Raw genomic sequence first — 16,517 nt, forward strand, 5'->3', positions numbered from 1 at the left:
ACTCACTAGGCTTGGTTTATAGTGACTCACTAGGCTTGGTTTATAGTGACTCGCTAGGCTTGGTTTATAGTAACTCACTAGGCTTGGCCAGACCGTCTTCCAATGTGGCTGCCCCCGTTCCCATTCCCACTGAGTGTGTGTGTGAGGACTGTATTCTCCCCACATCTTGTCAACACTTGTTATTTTCTGCCTCTCTGGATTTTAAATTCAGGTTTTGATCGCTTTCAGTATTGAATGTACGTCATACGACATATTATTTTAAATTGGAGCCACGGCAGAAAATCTAGACTGGATGGCCTTATATTAGAAGGAACTTCAAAAAGCTCATGGATGATTTTTGTTCTTTTTCTTTTATTCTTTTAATGGCATTTTTCCTGGAACATTTTGAACCCCCTTATACATATGACTGTTCTCTCTGCTCACTTCCTCATGGGGGCGCCCCGCTTGGCTCCAGTGTCCTTCATTGTTGTTGTTGGGGTTTTCCGTTTGTACGCATGCAATCCCCTCCGTGTAACAGCACTCCTTCTCTTTCCTCCGGTGGTTCCCATGGCCATTTCTCCCCCTCGCCTGTTCTTCCTGCCTTTGGAGCATTTCCCCTGGCAGCTTCTGCCCTTTCGATCTTGCATGGTTGGCTGCATACCGCCCCGGGGCTAGTGGTCACCCTGTAGGCCTGTCTGTTGTTCCGTTGACAGTTGAACCACGGTTGGTGAGTTCATTTCCAGGCTGAACGGTATCTTAGCGCCATAATCTCAGGGGCTCCCCTAGTCTATCAGATCTGTAAGCCTGGTCTTTTAGGATTTTGCATTTTGTTCTATATGTTACTTCTCAAGACCATCTAATGTCCCTTTTAGAACAATTGGCAGTGGCAGCCAGGCGCCATCTAGTTCTGGTCTCAGGGTAGTAGAGGCTGTGGTTCACATGGCGCCTTGGTCTTTGGGGCTGTTTCCACGCATCTTTGATTTTCTTCAGTCTTTGCTCCTGATACAATTTGACACCACTTCATTTACTCCCCTTCTTAAGGCGTTGCCATTCACAGTTTTACACATAAAGACTATGATTTAGGTATGTCGGTAAATCGACCACACGTCCAGGATCCAAAGAGTGTCCTATTACATTCCTGGGAGGTCTCAACTTAGTTCCCGGCCCACACCCTCGGCAGGTTACCGGGGCGAGACTTGGTCTCCATTTTATATGCTGGCCATAAGCAGTAAGGGCAGAGAGCTCCCTAGATAAATCAGGTATCACGTCTATTTGTCAGTATCTCAGTACCCAGTGTGTGAAATGTTGAAGTAGGAACAGCTGAGGTGGGATAAGTGTGAGCTGTCCTGAAAAAGAAGGTATTTCAGTTGAGATGTCTGCTGTCTGCAGTGTGCCAAGTGCCTTGTAAACGTCACTTTATTTTGTTCTCCTGGCCTCTCTGCAAAGCAGGTTAGCCTAGCTAACCTAGGGCAGAGGAAAAGGGCAGAGCGGCTAAATGGTACATGCAGGCCCAGTGAATACTTGACGGAGGCTGTTTCCAATCGAAACCTGCCCGGGTTTAAAGCCCATGAGCATCCTTCTCTCCTCCTCTATCCAGCCTGGGAAAGGCTGTGAGGCAGAGATAACTTGGAAAACCCCCATTTGAAATACATTCTGGTGGATTTTAGCTTTTCACGCCAAAGCTGGTGATTGCAGGCTTGCATGGCACTGTAGTTAATTAATGAGCTACTGGATGTTGGTTTCTAGAGTAACACGAGAGCTCGAAACATGATCCCGGTGGGTTTGAGGAGCGCTGCTATAAGCGGGAAAGAGTAGTAGACGCTGTCAGCACGCCGGGAACCTCTCTGTCTGAGGAGGTTTGGGGTTGGGGTTGTCCACCCTATAACTGTGTGAAATGGAAACCACTTCAGAATTCAGATCTGTGCTCTCCTAGCATTGGAGCTGCTGGTGCTGGCTTAAGGTTCCTCTTCCTCTCCCTATATTGCTGGTGTTGGTTTGCATTGCTTTGTTCTGCCCTGGGCCCTAACCTGCTCACTCCCCTTACTCCTGTACTCCCCCAGAGAGGTTTGTGCAGCAGGGTTGTATTAGGATTTAGGATATTGAAGTGGATGTGTGTATTACAGGGTGACTTAAAACCAAGTGTAGGCTATCCCTGCCCAAATTGTCCTTGAACCAACCCCAACTTAGGAGTTTCTCGCCGTCAGTATCTCACTTTGGTGTTGACTTAATATCTTCAAGCCTCTCCTTCTGCTCCCCTCCCAAGGCTCCTACTTGCTTTTTTTCTAAGCAAAATAGTGTGCTTTTCATCTTGAATTGTACGCTTATAAAATCTCTTGTTACTCTAACTCCTATCACTCTGCTGAGTTATAAAAGGGACATAATGCTTAGGGCAGTAAATCCAGACTGAGCGCCAGGAGCCAGGAGCTGATTCAGCACAAGCTTCACAGCGACTCACCATGAAATGGGGCCTCTACATGAGTGGCTGTTTCAAAGGGTACCGTGAGAGTTCATGAGGACCTGTCTCACAAGTCAGCTTTCTTGGAAGCAAACCCATTACGCTTACGTGGCTGCTGTGCTGTTTCTACAATAGCTCCTGTTCGTTTTCAATAGTCCCGGGGATGATGGGTCTGGCCAGTTTCATTTGTGCCAAGGATGTGGCTGTGCTCTGCTGAGGGGAAGCACTCATCTGTGAAGCTAGCTTATTTAAAAGTGTGAGGTGAGCCGCCCGAGAGCTGTTCAGAGTGTGGGCGGACTCCACCGATGGGTCCCTGCTCTCCTCTCTGCTTTGAGCTGTTGGGACAGCAGAATTCAGTGGGGGAAGAAAGTGCAGTTGGTTGTCCGAGGCCCGGGGCACTCGCCCCTCTCTGAAAGCAGTAGCACTGACTCTGTTTTCTTTTTAGGCCTCTTTGACAGCCCCCCAGGCTCAGATGATGCAAAACTCATTGATATCTTTTACCCTGGAGACCAGCAGTCGGTGACATTTGGAACCAAGTCCAGAGTGGGAATGGGAGGCATGGAAGCCAAGGTAGGAACCGGTGTCCTTACTGCCTGTAACAATTACAAAGTCAGTACACGAGTTTGTCCGATTTGTTTCTGTAGTGGTGTGGGAGCTAATGGTCCAGTAGAGGTGCACTTAAATATGCACCTGTCTAATAAGCACAGGCTAAACAAAAATTGACGTAGATGTCACACCTGCCTTCTCCAGCTACGCAAGGGGAAGGAAAATGAAACTCCACATGAGGGTAGATTTCTTTGAGACTGAGGTCAGACATGCCCACTCTCCAACCTTTCTGCCAATTCTGACATCAGCTGGCCCCCCACTCCTCACACTCTCCACTTCTCAGCTGCGTCCTGTAATGCATTGCGGCAGCCAGACAGCACTCGCAGACATTGCTCATGACTACAGGGTTTATTGGGGACATTCACAGGCTACACTTTAGGTGGGAAATGCTCAGGACACAGTCTTTCGGTCAGGACAGTTTCTTCTTGGCCTGGCCTCTGATTGGGCAATGTTACAAAGCCCTTTTAGGGCTGCCAGTAAATGCTCAAAAGATATGCTACCCTGCTATAAGCCTCCAGCTGCCTGTATCAGCAAACCCAGCTCCCCCAGTTAAGTGCCCAGAGGAACCTCACTCCTCAAGCTACCTTCTGCCCCAAAGCACTCAGCTTTCCTGCTGTGTGGACAGGGAAGTCCACCACTTTGTCTCATGCGCTTGTTCTTTTTTCTTTTTTTTTTTCGTTCCATGCTCTAATTATCGGTTCTATTGCTGCTGCTCCTTTGCCATTCCTCTGGTGTTAAGGCTTTTTCTGAACCAAGAAGGTTCAACGTACAGGGATCTTGGGGTTCAGGGGGTGCGCTCCACTCCTGGCTCTTCTCTTCTGCTCGTAGTGAGCTATCCCCCCGCCCCACTCCTGCTTCTGAGATGGTTTATTTTATATCTAGCAGGATGACAATCATAATTAGCCCTAACACTAGTCTTTCACAGCAGAATCGTGTAATCTAATCAGTCTCTTCCCCCAGACCTATTGGGGAAAGGAAGGTCATTGGGTGGGAGTTACAGGCTATGGGTGGGCGGTCAGTACTGAATATTTCATTGCCTTGAACAGGCTTACTGAGGGTTATGCAAGTATGCCTACATTTAATCATGTCTACATATGTTCTTTGTAGTTTCATATAAGCAGCATGTTCATATTATAAACTCCTTATGGACAGGGTCTATGTATTTTCACAATTCATAAATCCTGTCATCGGGTCCAATATTTCTTAATAAAATCTTTCCAAATTTCCTTCTCCTCATTGAATTGTCCCAATCAGTTATATTGATCAGCAACAGGAGCAAAGCAAAGCAGCAAAGCCCCTGAGGAGCCCCCCAAATAGACTTTAGCCTAGAGGGGGCAGTTCCTGGAATCCCCCAGGACTGGTGGGAAGGTCAGTAGACAGACCTGAAATTATGTATGCTTTTTCATTTTTTCACTAGTTATTTCCCTCTCTCTTTATTTAGTCTTTTGTTTTGTCTGTGTTCGTGTTGTCTTGCATACCTGTTTTAGACAGGCATGGGAAGGAGGCCTGAGGCGAAAGCAACGGGACCAGCAGTTCTGGAGGGACCTGGCAGGGATGGGGGGGGAGAGATGAGCAAACAACACCACAGAAGGGGAACAACTAGGGAATTAAAATCCGATCCGTTAAATCTTTAAGGAAGTTTACAAGAGACCCGTTTAACAAACTTAAGATACCCAGAAGCAGACTAGTCCAAGCCAGGTTGGATACCAAGGGGTTTCTAAGTTAGGAATAGAGTATGGCTCTTGATTCCCAGCACTGGCGAGTCTTGAAGAGAGAACATGCTGAAAACAAAGGATGCCTTGTCTTGTCTTCAGGCAACAAATCAGAGATTCTAAGCTATCACCCTTCCCCAGATACTTACACTGCCTGATACAGATTGTACTCTGTGTTGTTTTGAAAGTGGGGGTGCAAGTGATAGACTGCGGAGTTCTGAGTCTCCTCTCTGGCTTCCCCCTCTCTAGGTGAAGGCAGCCCTCTGGGCTCTGCAGGGAGGCACTTCTGTCGTCATCGCCAACGGAACCCACCCTAAGGTGTCTGGGCATGTCATCACAGACATCGTGGAAGGGAAGAAAGTTGGTACCTTCTTTTCTGAAGTGAAGCCTGCAGGTAAGAAGGTCTCCATAAGGTAAAGTGACCAGATTTTAACACTGGTAAAGCGGGACACCATTGATAAAATTCATGTCCTGGCGAAGTAGCCACATGGCAGCCGAAAACCGTATACCCTAGCTTGTCATGCATTCTTTCCAAAAATCGGGACTTTTTTAAAACGCCGTGGGACGCGGGAAAAATTGTTCAAAAGCAGGACATCTGGTCACCTTACCATAAGGTCCTCTGGCCTGGGGTGTCCTATGGCTGGTGCCCTGCTTAGATGGGACTGAAGACTCGGCTCTTAGCCTGGGAACATAGACCACAACATTGATGGACTAATATTACGAAATAAGGCATTGATATTATGAATATAATTTGTAAAATTGAATCTGCTCCGCTTTGGGAAAATTCTTCCTAACCAGTCCAGCTAGGTCTCCTGCTTGCTCTCCAAAATCCCTAAGTTAGGAATATATGCATTTGTTTTTCTCCAGAAACATTGCTGAGCTCCACGGTAGATGCCAGGTACTGATTTGTGCTGTGGGTACAGAAGTGGGGTGGGGGGGGTACTTTAATCGTTATTTATAAGAGCTGTGCCGCTGTTTGAACTTTGAGGCAGTGCTTGCAAATGTTCACTCACAGTGAGCAGAACTGCCTTATAGTCTGTCTTCAGAAATGCAGATGGAGTTTAAATGTAGACTGTTGAAAGAGCAGTAGAAGACATATAAAATGTGCATTGTACACCCAGATAGACAGGAGGTTATGCTCATGCCAGAGTACTTCGTTGTCATTTTGAGGGTCACAGTGATCTCCATGGGTAAACCAAGCGTCCTAAGATGCATACATTCCACCTCTGCACATGACAAGCATGTATGTGCCCCTGTGCTGGGGTCATTAAGGAAGGAGTGTGCTGACCGTGGTCTGCCATTTGCAAATCCGCAGGTCCTACCGTGGAGCAGCAGGGAGAGATGGCTCGAACTGGAGGAAGGATGTTGGCCACTCTGGAGCCTGAGCAGGTAATCACGTCCTCTCGCCGTTTTATTGTAGTTGTGGAGCCCATCAGGCTGTGCTGATGGATGGAGTTTGGACACTTGTGCAGTGGCCCGGCTGGTGCTCTCTTTATCCTAGAGCAGGCGTCCTCAAACCACGGCCCGTGGGCCATAGGTGGCCCGCCGAGGACATTTATCCGGCCCCCCGGGTGTTTTTGCCCCGTTTGTCTTTTTACTTCAAAATAAAATATGTGTAGTGTGCATAGGAATTTGTTCATAGTTTTTTTTTAAACTATAGTCCAGCCCTCCAACAGATCTGAGGGACAGTGAACTGACCCCCTGTTTTAAAAGTTTGAGGATCCCTGCCCTAGAGTCTCAGTTATCCCAAGTTACCAGTCTGATTCCCATAAACTGCACATTTTCTCTTCTGTTACAGTGTCTTTTCCCTCAGTCTTTGGTAGGCTTGGGCCCACTAGCTTTTCATTGTCATATTATTTTGATCAAAAAAATCATGGAAATGATGTAATCAAGATTTTTACCTAATCCTGCCACATACTCGGCATGAAAACTAGGAAAATTACTTCTCCAAGCCCATTCCAAATCACCCCGCCTACCTGCAGGATGGAAGAAAGCTTGCTGGCCTAGCCCTACCTGTGTGAGTGGTTGGTCTAAGCAGCAGGCACAGTGAGGGTGGAAATGGTAAGGAGGTCAGAATTGAAGCTGGCACTTGCTTCCCCAAAGTCTTGATGCTAAGTGTGGACTTGAGATGTGTGGCTATAGATAGGTTCATGCCAGGGAATATTCTGAATTTAAAACAGCCGCAGCAGAGAAAGAAAGGTCTTCCTCGGACCACTTTCCTTCTCCATCAGTAATTGCCACAGTAGTTTGCCTGGTGGGTAAAAATGAGTCTCTCATCAAGTGGCCTGGACTGGATCACCCCTGTTGACAGTCATTAAAAGACTAACCATCACCAAATAAAAACGAGATGGCAAAAATACATCTGGGGAGTAAATCTACGAAGAGGTGTGCATCCTGCTGATTGAAAGTGCTGGATCCTGGACAGATCAATTCATCCCCCTCACTGGGCTGTGGTTTGTTGATTATCATGATCAGAAGTGGTCCCGAACTGAGGAGAAATGGGGCGGGGGTGGCGCTGGCCAACAGAAGGGAGCGACTGCGGGTGGGAAAGGAAAGGGGTTCAGGTCATGGTGGCCTTGGATTATTCAGGAGCAAGGACTGTCGCTCTCGGAAGTGTGTTTTTGTCTAACACTGTGCCTCCCCCCCCAGAGAGCAGAAATCATCCACCACCTGGCTGACCTCTTGACGGACCAGCGTGAGGCGATCCTGTCAGCCAACAAGAAAGACCTGGAGGAGGCAGAAGGTAAAGATGGCCAAGCTTCTTAGAGTCCTTGTTAACAGGGGTGTTTCGTGTTATTATTGCTAGCAATTCGTATGTCATAAGCTGTCAGGAGATAAGAATTTTATAGAAGGGAATGTGTATCGGGCATCCTTTTTATAGAGGCTGGTGACTAGTACTGTTGGGCATTCTGAAATCCCGTGAGGGGCTTCCAAAAGTTTGTAAGGAGATCCTACTCTCTCTCGATACTGGTTTTCCACAAACGTTTGACTCCCCCTTGTACACACACACAACATCGCATATATTCTAATACAACCTCTTAATCCTTTCACCACAGTGACAAGCCATAGTTCCACAGGAATTTCAGGATTTAAAAAAAAAAGATTGGGAACCTTATTTCATTAGCCATTCAGCTAATAGCAGCTAGCATTCTTTGAGAACTTTCTTGTGGCCAAGTGGGCGACGTGCTGTCAACCCCAGGGTCAGCAGTTCAAACCCGTTGGCTGCTCTGAAAGAGAGTGATCAGGCTTTCTGTTCCCACAAAGACTGACAGCCGCAGACACCCGCAGGCCCAGTGCTCTGCTCTGTAGGTCAGCTCTGAGGCAGACTAGACTCGATGACCAGGGAGCCTTTCTCTTCATAACTGTGACTCTTGAGATGGTGGCTGAGACCCCCGGTGTGCAGAGTGGAACTGCTCTGTAGGCTTTCTAGGCTCTCACCTTTTGGAAGCAGATCACCAGGCCTGTCTCCTGAGGTGCCTCTGGGTGGCTTCAAACGGCTGGTCTTTTCAGCTATTAGTCAAGCCTAGCCATGTGCCCTACCCAGGGCCTCCACCCACCTGTGAGGTCGCAATTAGTATTCTTCACATTTTGCAGATTAGAGAGCTGATGAAGCTCAGGGAAGTTAAGTCACCTACACTCGTGACCAGTGACCACCAAGAATCCAAACCTAGACAGATGGTGCTTATGAAAAGTTGCAGAGCGTTTTTGTCACGTGATGAAAGATAGTGTGTCTGTGGAGTTAATTAGCCAGTGAGAAGTCACCCAGCCTGAGCACAAGGTGCTGCTGTACAGTGGGGCCTCCGATGTGTGAGTGAGATGGCAGAAGGCACAATTAGTCCCCGACAGCTGTAGTCAGGTGGGCCCTCCGTCATTCGCTCTTTCCCTAACTCCATCTTAAAATAATGGGCTTGGTCTTGGGGAATTCGGAATGTCTTTCCTATTGAACAGATGCACCTCCAGCAGCCGGATTAGTGGATACTCAAGAGAAACATTACAGAGCTTTGTTGAAACCCTGTGAGGCTTCTCAGCGTTACTTTCATTCCTGAAAATCTCCTGGCCGCAGTTGACTGGGAACTCCCTTTAGACTCTACACCTGCTGTAGGGGCTGTCTCCAGGCGGTTCTGACTCAGAGCAACCTTGAGCAACAGTGAAACGCCTCTGGGTCCTGCACCACTGAGCGCCTGTGTCGGTCCAGCTTGTCCAGGGCCTGCCTCTTTTTTGCTTCCCCTCCACTTTGCCATGCGTGTTCTTCTCCAGGTCCCTCCTGATAACATGTCCCAAGTATGTGAGACAGGCCTGCTGTCCTTACCTCTATGGAACGTTCTGTCATTTGTCGTACTCTGGTGGCATGCATGTTGCTGTGATAACTGGAAGCTATGGCCCAGGGATCTCAAATAGCAGCATCACCAAAGTGAACAGGTTTCAGCAGAGCTTCCAGACTTAAGAACAGACTATGAAGAGGGAATAGGCTGTCCATCTTGAGAGAAATCAGCCACTGAGGTAGACTTGTATGTAGGCTTGAGTTTTCACCTTCCCAGAAAGTCAGAAGATGGAATTCAGAAGTGCAAAAAAAAATCTTTGCTGTCTGTCTGGCCTTGAGCCACACAGAGGGAGAGACTCCATGTACGTAGAGGCTGAGAGACAAAAAAACTGATCCACAGCCAACCTAAGAGACATCGGTGTAGTTGCACTGAGGTGGCCTACGGACCGGGGCTGCAGAACTGCATCCAGCACCTGGCTGGACAGGAAAAGCTTGGAAAAGGGGTAACCGTGGGAGGACTCTCTATAGCAGATCATAAACAACTCTCGAGTGCAGGATATTCCTGAAACGCAGTGGTAGATTGTCTTTGAGAAGAGGGGTTGAAGAAAACAGCGCATCTGCCTGTGCTCTGACCTGGCTGTGTGCTGGGGAAGTGCCCCAGTGGACACACCTGGCAGTGCCTGCTTAGCCCTTGTGGCCATTGCAGCACTAGCCAGTGTCCCTACATTATCTTTCCCAGTTCTTACATTTAAAGATGAGCACGGAGACGCACAGAGGTTAAAGCTATTGCTGAAGGTCACACAGTTAGTTACTGACAGAACCCTTCCCCTGTGATCCCGGTCACAGGTCTCCGGAAATACACAGGACACACGTGGAATTCACAACAAAGTTCTGAGTGTACACAAACGGGGTCTCAAAGCTAACTCAGTACATTAAACTTCTTAGAGTAAGATTATCCCACTAGAGACACTACTTAAACCCAGAAACCCCCAAAGCAAAACAAGCTCGAGTGTCTAACAGCATCGGTGTGTTTGAGAGCGTTAAGTGGTATCAGCTCGGTAGAATACTTAATAGTAATTAAAATGATAATTTCTGCAACACAGAAAACGTACTGTGAATTGTTAGGCAAGAAGCTGGAATTGTAACATATAATGTGTACTATAATTAAAACTTGATTAAAATGCATGTGGGGAAAAATTAATTAGCTGGCATAATTGGTTGGTAGGATAATTGATTTAATTTTTTTCTTGGTGTAAGGATGCTCCCTCCCCCTTAAAAACAGAAATTGTCTTTTATCTTGGTGGGCACGATTATTAATAAAGAAAGACTTCATATTCTCACTTCAACGTTGGCTGCAGTAAAGATTGTGGTATCCAGTGCCAAATGGCTTCTCTGAGCTCCTGTCTGTGTAGATGTATGGAAATGTGTGTGTATATGGGGAGAGAATCACACTATGAGGATCGTTTAAGTAAGAGTCAGCATATGGGAGCTTTACATAGCTGTACTTAAAATTTTTGTTTCACAAGAAAACTTGATTGCCCTTGATTCTTAATGCAATTTACTCAGTATTCTTAAAAATGAAGTAATGCAGTGGACGAAGTAGACCCCAGCCCTCACTGTTCTTGATGCCCTCCAGAACTCTGGGTGCACACTTGCCCAGCCCTTCGTGGGAAAGTTCCCTTGTTTCTGGAGCCCCTCGCTGAGGCAGTATTTTCTCAGACGGGCCCTGGGATACACACTGCTCCGTGGTCTGCCTTTTTCACAAGTTGCATCCTAGATACCTTCCCATGCCATTACTTGTAGGTATGTTACTTATGATAACTGCATGGAAGCCCATGGTTAGAATTTGTAGGAAAATTCCTATTGTGTCACTGTCGTTTTAAAAAATGCCTTGGTGAGCATCCTCATTTACACACAGGTTGGCTCAGGCAAATGATACATTTCTGGAAGTCAGATTGCCGGTGTAAAGGATATGGGTGTGTACACTGTACGTGGTGATAGGTAGTGTCATCTTGCCCTTCTAGACAAGCTACATAGATGGCACGTCACCCTTTCTTGAGCCCCATAACCTCTCTGTACAACACGGTGCCATCCACTGCTCAGTGAAGCATCAGCAAATCAAAGTTGGTGGTGTGGCCAGCCCAGCCCGACTCATTGCTCGTGGACCCTTCCCTCCAGGGAGACTTGCAGGTCCACTGCTGAAGCGGTTGAGCCTCTCCACCTCCAAGTTGAACAGTCTGGCCATCGGGCTGCGGCAGATCGCAGCCTCCTCACAGGACAGTGTGGGCCGCGTTCTGCGTCGGACCCGCGTTGCCAAGAACTTGGAGCTAGAACAAGTGACCGTCCCGATTGGAGTCCTCCTGGTGATCTTTGAGTCCCGTCCTGATTGTCTCCCCCAGGTAGGTGGTTCGTGCTCTGTCATTGGGTGGGAGGCACTGGAGGAAGAGAGGTTTTCAGGATTGCAGATAAGCCTTCTGCAGGTCCTTTTTAAAGCTTTATTTTCAGGTTCTTTTCAAGGTGTATTACTTCGTCGATTCTTCCAGTAATCCTAACATATGTATCATATGAGGGGGTAACGCCCCCCAAGACAGAATTGCGCTGGGCGGAGAGACTTTTGTAGTACACATTTCTCCCACTAGGCAAGCATCCAGCAACTCTCTTTGAGTGCACCCAGTGGCATCTCCTGTGAAGGTTCTCTCAGGTCACAGTGAATTTTTTTGTAAAAGCAGTTTTACTCAAACCCTGTTTTTTGTGATGGCTGATTTGAGTGAACAGCATGCAGCTGTGAAATTTTGTTTCCTTTTTGGGAAAAATGCCGCAGAAACTGTTGTGATGTTGAACACAGCTTACAAGGACAGCGCTATGGGAAAAATTCAAGTATATGAGTGATTTTCTCGTTCATAAAAGGTGAAATGTCGATTGTGACAAACCTTGCTCTTGGCATCCGTCAACTTCTTGAACAGACACAGATGTCAGCTAGCAGTGTTGGAGATTGTTCCACCAGGTCAGACTGTTCATCAAGCTTTGTTTAGAGGTTCTGAAAAGAGAGTGTAACATTGTGGGACAGAAAAGGCTTGTGCGACAGACTGGTTTTGCCACCAGGACAGTGCACCTGCTCACGCAGCCTATCTCAGTGCGCCAGTTTTTGGCAAAAAAACAGCATACCTCTCTTGCCCCACATGGGGCACCTGACTCACCTGACCTCACTCATGTGACTTCTTTTTGTTTCTGCCATTGAAGAGCGACATGAAAGGACAGCAATTTGATGATGTAGAAGAGGTGAAGAGCAAAAGGGAGATGCTATCAGCCATCCAGAGAGATGAATTTGAAAAATGTTTGCAAGAAAGGGGAAGGTGGGAGGAGAGAGGGGAACTGATCACAATGATCTACGTATAAGCCCCTCCCAGGGGGACGGACAACAGAAAAGTGGGTGAAGGGAGACATCAGTCAGTGTAAGACATGGGAAATTAATAATTTATAAATTATCAAGGGTTCATAAGGGAAGGGAGGGAGGGAGAAAAAAGTGAGGAGTCGATAACAAGGGCTCAAGTAGAACGATGATGTTTGAAAATGATGATTGGAACAAATGTCCAAATGTGCTTGACACGATGGATGGATGTCTGGGTTGTGGGATAGGAGCTGGACGATCCCCCAACAAAATGATTTTTTAAAAAAAGAAAGATGTTTCCTCGAATGGAGTCACAGATTTGGCATATTATTAAGTGTAATGGAGAGCATTTTGGTTGTTTTGTAAAAAATTTAAATACATAGTTTTGAGAAAGAAAAATTCCATTTTTTAGGGGGTTACCCCCTCATATATCTTTCCCATTTACTGGGGCTTGTCGGAGATGATATTCCTAACACAGCTGTGAGGGTGGAGGCCTGGCTGCAGCCAGGCCGGTCTACTGTCCAATGGAGGAGCACATGGAAAACATTTCCTAGCTCACTGGAAAAAGACGAGGCTTCCGACTCCCATAAAGGGCTGCATTCTTGGAAACCCATAGGGGTACTTCTACCCTGCCCGTTAGGGTTGCGGGGAGTCCGACTGGGTGGCAATGAGCGAGCGCTCCCTGGTGTGCTTCACTCTGGCCACCGAGTGCCTGCCAGCCTGTCGCACTGAGCATTCACTGGCTGCCTGACCTTGCTCTTGTGAGCAAACTCTCCTTCATGATCAGTTTCCCAAGTGGTTTCCTGGAGGTACTTTTTTTTTTTTTAGGAGAGTGAACTTGAGTAATTAACAAAAATAAGACTGGAAGTTGACATACCTCAAGTTAGTGTTCAGAAGTCATGTGAGATTTTACCAAATGCCCAGGCCCAGAAATAATCAGGTGGGGTCCTTATCTGGGACCAAGTCTCCACTGGACTTTCCATTCGGATGATACTAGCTGTTTTTTCTCCACTAACCCCAAGTCTCAGGAGCATTCTGTGTAAAACAAGAACATAATATCTCCAAAAAAAAGCGTCTCATGACTGTAATACACACGTGACCATGGGAATGCATAAGGCTCTTCCCATAGAACCTAAACTGGTCAGTTCACAAAGGGACCCTGCCCCTGGCTGGTTATTTGGCCCACCACCACTTTCTGACTGGCAGAAATGCCCTGGCAATGGATGCACAATTCTCCTTCTGCCAACAGAAACGGTCCCTGGGGCTCGGTGGCTTCTGTTGTCTGCTCCCTTTCATCCTGGCACGCTGATATGTCACCGGGGCTCTGGGGTTTCCTCAGCCAGCGTTCATAGAGGTCCCTCAGCCAGGGATCGGGTGCTCCGTAGCGCGCACACACTGAAGCTGTTGGTGAAAGAGCTCTGTGTGCTGCGCATTTACCTGGAGAAAGTGCATAATTTTTATAACAGGTCTGAACAAAGCACATAGATTAAAAAGGATTAGGAATCATGACTGGGGATTTAACTTATTCCAGCATGGCTTTTTAAAATATATAGATTAGGAATCATGACTGGGGATTTAACTTATTCCAGCATGGCTTTTTAAAATATATAAATCATTTTATTGGGAGCTCTTACAGCTCTTATCACCTTCCATACATCAATTTTTGTATCAAGCACATTTGTACATAACGTTGCCGTCACCATTTTCAAAACATTTCTTCCTACTTGAGCCCTTGGTATCAGCTCTTCTTTTCCCCGCCCCCATGAACCCTTGATACATTTATAAATTATTGTTTTCATATCTTAACACCGTTCACTGTCTCCCTTTTCCCACGTTTTTGTTCATCTTTTTAAGTAGTTTCATTTACTCCGAGAAACCAGAAGATTCCCTTCCCAAAAGCTTTTAGAAAGCTCAGCCTTGGACCTAGGAGGATGGGGCCAGGATCACTGGCAGGGTGGGGGTGGGCTCTTTGTTTGTAAACAGGCCCGGTGCTCCCTGCCTCGTGTCTGCAGAGCTGCCCGGGAGCTGGCGAGAGCTCTAGCCTTCTCCAGCTTCGTAACCCCAGGCAGGTGGGGCTCACATGAACTATGAGGCCAGAGAAGGATGTGGCCTGCAGCTCCCCACTGCCTCAGCCTGAGTCACTTACATGTACTTCCCCACCGAGGCAGCCGAGGCCCTTGTTGTCCACAGTGGCCAGAGTGGGGATGGGGTGGCAAGTTAACCCTGGGCGATTAACTCCAGTTGCTCTACCAGGGATACTAGGGAAGCCCCGTTGTTCAGCTGGAAGTTTCAGGGTGGTTTGGCTCTGGTGTCAGCCCACTGGGTGTTGTCACTCTCAGCCCTACCGTTTACAAGCTCTGACCCTCAGGGTGTCACCAACCTCTCTGAGCCGCGGGTTCCTCTCTGTGAGCTGGGGGGTCACACAAGTGCTTACTTCCCTGGAAGTGCTATGAGGATTAAAGAGGCCAGGCCTGATAAAGCCAGTCACGGTGCTGCGCTGATGTCACTATTACTGCCACTCTCTCCCCCTTTGACTCAGCTGCGCTTCCTTTGATCTGCAGGTGGCCGCCTTGGCAATTGCAAGTGGTAATGGCTTGTTACTCAAGGGAGGGAGAGAAGCCTCACACAGCAACCGGATCCTTCACCTCCTGACCCAGGAGGCCCTCTCTGTCCATGGAGTCAAGGAGGCCGTACAACTGGTAGGGCCCAGAGGCTCGAGGCGGGTCCGTGGGTGTTTGAAGCAGAGTTCAGGCTGCGTACAGGGACACTCTCACAGGCAGGCTTGATTGGAGTGACACTCAGTAACCCTGGGCGTTAGCTAGTGGCATGGGGCCGGTCTGCAGAGCCAGGCTCCTTGGCCCACTGGGTCTCCTGGGTCTCGTATGCTCCTTCCTTATGGGTGACATTAACAGACACTCCTGGATCGGTGTCCTTTAGACCTTCCTTCTAGAGGAGAGGCCCGGTTTCTGTCTCCCTGACGGAGCAGTGTGGGGCAGATCAGGGGAGATAGATTTTAGAAAATTGTGTAATAAACTTTCACGTAAATCGGAGACCATGCTGAGAGTGCTATTATTGTGGTCACGTTTTTACGAAGCCGAACTTTCTCACTCTCGTCCACTGTCAAATGAGGTTTTGGAAGTAGATGGTAACAGCCAGGATTCGTACAGCCTGATGAGGAAGCTGCCTTAACTCTTAAGCCCGTTGTGTAGATGGGAGGAGAACAAGCAAAGCTCGCGGAGGTGCAGTAATTGGCCCACAAGCCATACTGACTGGTAGTATAGTGGAGATGGGAGGTGCTCCCTGTGCGGCGTGTGGTCAGAGTGGCGTCTTCGGCTCTCTCCCTGTCAGGTGAATACCAGAGAAGAAGTGGAGGACCTCTGCCGCCTGGACAAGATGATCGATCTGATCATTCCCCGCGGCTCCTCCCAGCTGGTCAGGGACATCCAGAAAATGACCAAGGGGATTCCGGTCATGGGGCACAGCGAAGGGATCTGCCACATGTACGTGGACTCGGAGGCCAGTGTGGACAAGGCCACCAGACTCGGTGAGCTGGAGTCACTTGCTTTCCAGCGAGGTGAAAGGCAGGCTTTAGATCACCGCACCGTAAACGCATCTCTGTTCTTCCCCGTTCAGTCAGGGATTCTAAGTGTGAATACCCAGCTGCCTGCAACGCCCTGGAGACTCTGCTCATCCACCGAGACCTGCTGCGCACGCCGCTCTTTGACCAGATCATCGACATGCTGAGAGTAGAGCAGGTGAGGCCCATTTTCAGACGGGAGCTGCACTCGCTTCCCATCTTCCATTTGGGGACTGCCGCACCAACGAGTAGCTGAGGCCGGTTTAAAATCTGTGATTTGGAGGATCATGCTACACGAGGTTTGTGCTCAGAGGTGACTGAGACTGACCGCTGCCACCCAGCGGGCAGAACAAACGGCACACGAATAGCTGTAGTGCAAAGCGGAATGTGTTCGGTGCCAAGAGGGTTCAAAGATAAGATGGATCACACATGGTCAGTGGACTTTTTGCCAACCTTCTACTCAGGCAGGGAAGTTTAAAGTTTACGTTTCTGAATACTTTTCTCGTTGGATTAGATGTAAAAAGATTGCAGAAATGTTT

At 48.0% G+C, this 16,517-nt stretch overlaps 1 protein-coding gene across 2 annotated transcripts in view; it reads left to right on the forward strand.

The window, feature by feature from the left end:
* The window catches only part of ALDH18A1 (aldehyde dehydrogenase 18 family member A1), a 32,571-nt gene that overhangs the window by 9,228 nt on the left and 6,826 nt on the right, over positions 1-16,517 (forward strand). For both annotated transcript variants that reach the window (XM_004701044.4, XM_030885960.2), the window contains exons 7-14: positions 2,880-3,004; positions 5,002-5,146; positions 6,068-6,141; positions 7,402-7,495; positions 11,192-11,412; positions 14,963-15,100; positions 15,750-15,945; positions 16,035-16,156. In XM_004701044.4, coding sequence (XP_004701101.1) covers positions 2,880-3,004; positions 5,002-5,146; positions 6,068-6,141; positions 7,402-7,495; positions 11,192-11,412; positions 14,963-15,100; positions 15,750-15,945; positions 16,035-16,156 — 1,115 coding nt within the window. The remainder of the gene's footprint in view (positions 1-2,879; positions 3,005-5,001; positions 5,147-6,067; positions 6,142-7,401; positions 7,496-11,191; positions 11,413-14,962; positions 15,101-15,749; positions 15,946-16,034; positions 16,157-16,517) is intronic.

Source organism: Echinops telfairi, unplaced genomic scaffold, assembly GCF_000313985.2.
Source record: "Echinops telfairi isolate 266 unplaced genomic scaffold, ASM31398v2 ScPeMD7_70;HRSCAF=299, whole genome shotgun sequence".
Taxonomy (NCBI): Eukaryota; Metazoa; Chordata; class Mammalia; order Afrosoricida; family Tenrecidae; genus Echinops; species Echinops telfairi.